The 8,204-nt window shown below is 35.7% G+C and overlaps 1 protein-coding gene across 2 annotated transcripts in view; it reads left to right on the forward strand.

Annotated features, from left to right (window-relative positions):
- LOC109820600 (leucine-rich repeat extensin-like protein 5) overlaps positions 1-8,204 on the forward strand; it is a 32,879-nt gene that overhangs the window by 19,895 nt on the left and 4,780 nt on the right. Inside the window, exons 3-6 of one of the 2 annotated variants that reach the window (XM_020386765.1) lie at positions 5,818-5,943; positions 6,127-6,172; positions 6,263-6,345; positions 7,886-7,963. In XM_020386765.1, the coding sequence (XP_020242354.1) occupies positions 5,818-5,943; positions 6,127-6,172; positions 6,263-6,345; positions 7,886-7,963 (333 nt within the window). Of the gene's footprint in view, positions 1-5,774; positions 5,944-6,126; positions 6,173-6,262; positions 6,346-7,885; positions 7,964-8,204 lie in introns of both variants that reach the window. The other variant, XM_020386773.1, reaches the window with a different exon arrangement.

Genomic DNA, 8,204 nt, shown 5'->3' on the forward strand with positions numbered 1-8,204 from the left:
ATTTTTTCTCTGCTGTTCAAAATATAGGACCAAATGCTGATTAAATTTGCCTCAATGTCCTCAGAAGGAAGGAAAGTCTTGAAAGCAGGTAAGAAACATTCAATTTGTCTCCACTTAAAAACCATTTCACTGAAAAAACAGTAACAATATTCAATTTAATAAAGGGACAAAATACCATTTCACTGAAAAAACAGCAACAATAGCGAGTCTCACACCTAATAATAAAATATCAAATAAGTGTTCAGAACTTACAAATTCTCTTCTTCAGCGGAATCATCACCTGAATGCCTTATTTCTCTATGGACCCAATCCCATATGATGCTTTCCAGCTGACTTTGCCTAGCAGTAATCTGAGATACCCTCTGCACCCATGGTGACCGAAGAGACGTTGCAGGCTTTACCATCCTCTTTTCTTTCCCCCTTCCCGCATGTCCCTTATTTTCGGCCACCTGAACTTTCTTACCTTCACATTCATTTACTGCAGCAGCATCTTCAGGTTGTTTATCAGTTCTTCGTACAGAATCATCAATGATTTCAGATTCACAAGCTTTAGCAATCTGAACAACATCAACCATTTCCACTGATTCAGTCTGAGTATCTTGTGTCAGCCCAAGAGAAAAACTAGGTTCTTCAGTCTGTGGGGTACTACATTCGCTGATCTTCCGTCTCACTGGTCTGTCATCCTTTTTCATGCTAACAGACTCTATAATCTTATCAACTTCTTTAATAAAATTTGGGGAGACTTGTGTTTGTGGTATCTCCCCTGATATTGGATCAACAACAGGGGAACCATGCATATCTCTACTCACCTTGGTGTTCACATTAGGGGTATCATCAACAATGTTTCCCACAGCTGTTTCATCGTCACAGGTATTTACACGATGTGCCCACCCCTGCACAAGTACATTTGAAACTCTCTGTTGAATCTGAAAGAGCTCATTGTCATTGGGGAACAGCTTTCTCATTGTCTCACACTCAGCATCAAATCTATTTTTTGCAGATTCCAGCTCTGCAGCTCTCCGTTGAACCCTCTCAATACAATCCTGCATTTTGAATATCACAGACATTGGTCACCATAAATTATTAACATGGCGATAGACAAGATTCGATAGTTTGAGATTACATTCAATGTATTTGAATCAAGATTCAGTAGTAGTGAATCCAGATTACATTCAATGTATCTTAATCGACATTCAGTTTAAATGAATCGAGATTCACTCCTACTTAATCGAGATTAAATTGAATAAACAAAGTATTGCAACTTAATTTGCTAACCTTTCTAATTGTATCAACACTTTTAGGAGAGTTTCCAGTAGCACTCTGCATTCGAGATGAATCTGGAAGTTCAACCCTCTCTGTAAATGCACCTTTGCCAAATGAATTTGTTCTTATTTCCTCTGACTGCCTTTCCTTCAAGGCGAAGTCAGTCCATCCTAAAAATGTAGGGGTTGTTCTCTCAACCAACCTCCTACCTTTGAACAGAACCCGATCGGCATAGAACAGCTAGAAAGACGGAGATAAGAAATAAAGCACATCAATTAGTAATCATCAAGTAAAACTACTTTAACTACAGTAATGTAAAAATAAATCAATATTATACAAGTGGCTTACAATCAAGAATGCAAGAGGACCCGTGTAGAATTGTTTTGTCGGGTCAACCTTCCACTTTTTTTGGCTATCTATCATTGAGTCAAGTAATAAAGAACACCAATTGTATTGAGAGCATTGATCAACATTATCACCAAGTACTAGAATCCGTTGGTTGACATACGGATTGCTAAGCGATTGGATAATGCTGTTGTGCAAGAGAACCAAGAAATTCAGTTTAAAAAACAGGTTAACATCAGAACTGTGCTTTAGTTTGTCAGACACAGCCCCTGGAGTAATTTTCCAACCAAATCTGTCTGTGAATTGACCCCTCCATTCATCCACCAATGCTGACTTGCCAGTACTGGAAGCTGGTATACGCTTCCTGCCTAGAGGTAATCCCATCACTTGATGTACATCTTCCTCTGTGATACTGATTGATCCTCTGGGAAGATTAAGCGCAACGGATTCACTGTCAAAGGACTGCAGAATCTGGTACCCCAACATATGTGGCAGTTCCTTTAATCCAAATTGTAAAAGACCTCCAAGTCCAGCTAGTATCACCCATTCTTTTTGGGAGTCAGAGAGTGACAAAACCATATCAGAGAATATCTTTGGAGAGACCCGTATCCTAGTCAACTCCTTAGGTTCAGAACTCTCATTTTTTTTTCAAAAACTTCTGCAGTGACAAAAAAAAGAAAATTAGTACAAATTATCCATCAGTTAATAACAAAAAATGGTCTTGTGAATATCAGGATTCACATTAGTGAATCGAGATTCTCTATGTTTAAGTGAATACAAATTGACTCCACTAAGTAGCTATTCACTTGAGTGAATAGAGATACATCCAATGAATCGCGATTCACTGCAGTGAATCTCGATTTCACTACAGTGAATCTCGATTCGCTGCAGTGAATCTCGATTCGCTGCAGTGAATCTCGATTCGCTGCAGTTAATCTCGATTCACTGCATTGAATCTCGTTTCAATCAAGTGAATCGAGGAGTTTAAAGTAGAGTGCATATTGCAGAATCCAGACAACCAGAGTTAATCGTTCACAAATGTAAAAAGATGTTTAGTACATTAACCTTTTTCATCTTTTTCCTTCCTTTTGTCATCTGTTCATTGTCTTCATCCCTACTACGCTTTGATGTTTCGTCAGCTGCAGGATTATTTGGGGGGTTCACGAGGTCATCGTCAGTGTTAGAGCTCACATATCTTTTTTTCACAAGCTTCTCCAGTGAGGAAAATAATATAATTAGATCAAATTATCCATCATTGAATACACAAAAAAAATTAAAATTTTTTAGTACACCAACCTTTTTCTTCTTCATTCTTCTTGGGGTCTGTTCATTCTCTTCATCCCTTGTACGTTTTAATGTTTCCTCACTGTCAGGATTATTTGGGGGGTTGATGAAGTCATCGTCACTGCTTTGCATGGTCACAACCCGTGTTGTCTTCTGTTGAGGTAAAGGTGTAAATACCTCAACCTTCTCAACACATGCTTTTTTTTTATTCTTGAACTAGATCGTAGACCTGCTAAACCGATGACATGTCATTTTTTAATGATAACAGACTTTGTATAATGCATGGCAAGCATGAATGTTTAATCACATTATTGAATATAGATATTATAATCCATATCGCAATTCATTGTTACATTTTTTCAGTGTCTCGTCACTCAACACAACAAGGAAAAACTGATCATCGTTACAGTTTAATTTCACTGTTAGTATACATAAACCATATAATTAGTGAATCGAGATTCTCTATGTTTGAGTGAATACAAATTGACTCCACTAAGTAGCTATTCACTTTAGTGAATAGAGATACATCCAATGAATCGCGATTCACTCTAGTGAATCTCGATTCAATACAGTGAATCTCGATTCACTTGAGTGAATCGAGATTCACTGTATTGAAACGAGATTCACTAGAGTGAATCGCGATTCATTGGATGTATCTCTATTCACTAGAGTGAATCGCGATTCATTAGAGTGAATCGATATTCATTATGAAAAACACTGCGATCTATAACAATGAATCTCGATTCAATGCAGTTAATCTAGATTAACAACTATAACGTGTTCAACTGAATTCAAACTCTCCATTTAAATATCCATAAAATGTTAAGCGTGTAAGCTCCTATATAATAAATAATATGACTAAGTATTTAAATACTGAATCTAGATCCATTACAATCAAAACAACTAGACCCTGCACACCTGAATTCAAGCTCTCCATTTAAATCTCTATAAAATGTTTAAAGGTCAGCTGCTGGACGATGATAGAGAGAGCTGAAAAACGCTGAACGAGAGATGCTAGACGACGAACGATAGCTGCTGGACGATGAACGACAGAGCTGAAGAACGCTGAACGAGAGCTGCTGGACGATTTCCCGATGAACGAGAGCTGAAGAACGATGAACGATGAACGAGAGCTGATGGACGATTTCTCGATTGAGAGAGAGCTGCTCTTCGTGACTGTTGGGTTGCCTGAGCCGTGAGAATGCATGGGGAAATGGAGAACTCAACAGAGAGGCATTAATTACCTCTCTTTAGTGGGATGTTTATTTTACCTGATTACCCTTATGCAGCTTTAATCTCAGCCATTGGATGAATCTAGATCCAATGGAGAGGAGAGGTTTTTAGTTTTTAGGATAGTGAGGTTTGTATTTGAACCTCTCCCTATATATATATATATAACCTCTAATAAAAACCTCCTTAGCCTAAAAACTAAAAACCTCATTCATCCAATGGCTAGGATTCAGTCAAATGGTCAACAGACACATGTATTAATTACCTCATTAAACACATGTATTAATTACATCAACGCAATGAATCCAGATTCACTGTAGTGAATCCAGATTTACTGTAGTGAATCTGGATTTACTGTAGTGAATCTGGATTCACTGCAGTGATTCGAGATACGTTGAGGTAGTGAATCTGGATTCACTGCGTTGAGGTAATTAATGTATGTGTCTGTTGACTGTTTGACTGAATCCCAACCATTGGATTCATCTAGATCCAATGGATGAAGGAGGTTTTTAGTTTTTAGGCTGAGGAGGTTTTTATTAGAACATCTCCCTATATATATATATATAATCAGAATTTTTTTGCTTGTAAACCTAAAGTTTTACTGCTGTTTACCGAAAAACCCACCTAGTTCTATATGTTTCAATAGATACAAAATGCAAAGTTGTTTACTTTTAAACCCAAACTATAGGATACAAAGTTTATAGCTATATACAATGGTGTATGTAGTTATACATAAACACAACGTAGGTAACAATACACCCTATAGTACGTAGAAAATACACCCTATATAGTATGTATAAATACACTCTATAATATGTAATTATACACCTAGTTTTATGCAGCTATACACTTTGTAACATTAGATAAATATTGAATTAAAATGCTTATGGCATTTGTACGTTTCTTTCTATTATCTATAACAATTAAGAATCTAAGTTAAATCAAACTAAGAAGTTTTAACAACATATATATATATATATATATATATATATATATATATATATATATATAACATTAGATAAATATTGAATTAAAATGCTTATGGCATTTGTACGTTTCTTTCTATTATCTATAACAATTAAGAATCTAAGTTAAATCAAACTAAGAAGTTTTAACAACAAAAGTCAAGTTTTGATCGCATGGGATAATACAAATGAATATTTTTTAAATATTTAAGTAATGAGTTTTAGTTTTCGGGATAAACAAGTGATTGGTTTTGAACCCAATATTATAAAAAAGTAGCTTATATTATAATTAATAGTGATATCGGGTTTTGCTTTGAATCACACGTGTCCGTGGCGTGTCTGTGGAGAATTCGTGTTCGATGGACACGTGTCGGACATGGACACAACATCCAAACACCGCGTCCGAGTAACCTAGTGTAGCACCAATCAATGCATACACAAATTTGGTAAAATTGTTTCAATTCATTTTTTTTCAGCACGGACGTTTGTGTAAGAAATTGCAGACAACCATTAATATTTCCATCTAGTTAGCTCACAGTGTATTAGTTGTATTTGCGAGTAGCACAACCATACATTGATCAATGTGTGAAAGGAGCCACTTAATTTCACTAGAGAGCTCCTTCTTTAAGGCACATATTGCTAGCATTTTCCTTGTGTGTTTCTCACACCAAAAGCTTCCATTTCCAGGCGGCATTAAGTGACATTACCATTTGGTAAAAATTTTGAGCAGACTCGAGTAGAGCAGATCACCCAACAGCTGAAATCTGGAGCTATGGAGATTGAAGATGATCAAGGTTCTCAGTCGCCAAAGCAGGATCCTAGTCAGCAATCAGCTACTAATCATGATGGCCAACAGGTAAAAACTTTTGCAGCTTGCTTATTGTGACTTTCTGCTTTGTTTAGGATACTTCTTGAAAGAAATATTTTCCTCAGTTATTTTTTTTTTTGCATAAATTTTACAGTTTGCCTATCGTCTACTGTTTTTAGGATTTTTTTCCAGCTTATGCTGATTCTTAGATCTTTTTCTGAAAATTTTCAGGACAAGAAATTTGAACTCTTGGAATTAGAAAAAAGAGAGATAATTGGTAAAGAGCTTTTCTTAGGTTGCTCCTGTAATTTTGTTCTTTATAAAGGGTTTGCATAAAGATTTTTAATTTTCTTGCTTTCGTTTTCAGGTGAAATTTTACGCTTGAATCCTAGTTACAAGGCTCCACCTGAATACAAACCATTACTGAAAGAGGGCAAAGTTGCAATTCCGGTAAGTCTAATTGTGAGTGGTTGGTTCTTGACTTCTTGGTCTATCATCCTTTTGATGTTGCTAGGCTTTGGAAGATAATAATGAGAATATCTGCATTATGTGACATTCCTTTTATTGTGTTCCTTATGGTCATCACATGACAATGGAATTTATGTATGGAAAAAGTAGTAGATTGTGGTTGAGCAGCGAAGTGTAAGAGTGACAACTGACTTGCTGAAAGGTTTCTACATTTATTTTAAAAAAGACCTGAACTACCTTACACAGTAATCTTCATATTCTTGACGTGAAGGTTCTATACTCCTTTGATGACTCCAATGTCTTGAATGGACTGGGAGAGAATGTGGATTGAGCAGAACATACTATTAGCATAGAAATATATCTTAGTGGATACAAGATACAACATAAGCTATTTGCCATATGTATATGTATATATGTATGTGTGTGTGTGTGCACACACATACACACACATAAATATCTTTCAATTTAGAACCACTATCAGACCCGTGTAACCTTTATACACAAATTTGTAGCTTTTTTTCATATTCTTGACCTGAAAATTTTATACGACTTTGATGACTGCCCTATTATGAACGGAATGGGAGAGAATGTGGATTGAGCAGAACGTGCTATTGGTATAGAAATACATCTACAATATGTGAAATGTAGATACTGGTTCTTGTTGGATACAATAAAAGTTATTTTGCCATACGTATATATACATATATAAAGAAATACTTTTCAATTTAGAGCCACTATCTCACCCCCCTTACTTTTATACACAAATTTGTTGCGTGGTATTGTAGATTGTTAGAGTGTAGAATTATAATCCTCAACCTTCACCACAACTTAGTGGTAGGCAAGGTTTTAAATATCGGTTATCGGGGATTTATCGGACGGTCAAAATCCTTATCGGATAGTGGAAATCGGGGATATATCGAGGATAAGTAGTATTTATCGGAGTGATATACTGGATGGTGTATATATATAATATAATAACCAAAAAATGTAATCTAACCATGCTTAATGAAATTTAAACATACCAAAATGTAAATAATCATGTTTAGAATCATGGGTAGAGAGGTAACACTCCTGCTAAAACATCTCACCAGGGATATGCATTAGATGACCTTCCGCACATACACATACATACATACATACACATACACGTACATACATGCATATAGACACACATACATACATATGTAGAAAAATAGTTCCTACAAGCTCGAAAATCAATTGGAAGTAGCATTATTCAAGGAAAGTGAGAAAAACTCTATAGTTAAGCATGCTCAAGGAGGAGCAGATTCATTATGACTGACCTCACAGAAAGGTTCTCATTTGTGCTAGAGGTATTACCATTGCCTCTCTATGGCCCTGCATGTTTGAAATTTATTTTCATGACATGTTTCATTGAGCTTTCTTTGTGGGGATCGATGGAAAAAGATTTATGTCAAGTTTGTGTTTCAAATTTAAAAGAACCTCATCTTAATTTGGCTGAACTTGTTTGTTTTTCACTTGTTAATTTTTAATATATTTGCAGGTTAAAGCCTATCCGGGATACAATTTCATTGGTTTACTATTGGGGCCTGAGAGTAATACTCAAAAACGATTAGAAGAAGTAAGAAATCTCTTACATACACCTTGCTTTTGTTTTTCAGTGAACATTATATTCAAATGATAATTCTGTGAGCTAAGGCATGAAGGCGCAATGGACTTTTTCTGCTAGTATTTATTATCAGCATCTTTATTTTCACTAATATTTTCATCATCATTTTCATCTTTTTCCTCATCACCTTCACCAGGGGCGTAGATCATGATTAAAACTATTAATATGCTTCTGTGTATTTGCATAAACAAAT

The sequence above is a fragment of the Asparagus officinalis genome, chromosome 1 (genome assembly GCF_001876935.1).
Source record: "Asparagus officinalis chromosome 1, Aspof.V1, whole genome shotgun sequence".
NCBI lineage: Eukaryota > Viridiplantae > Streptophyta > Magnoliopsida > Asparagales > Asparagaceae > Asparagus > Asparagus officinalis.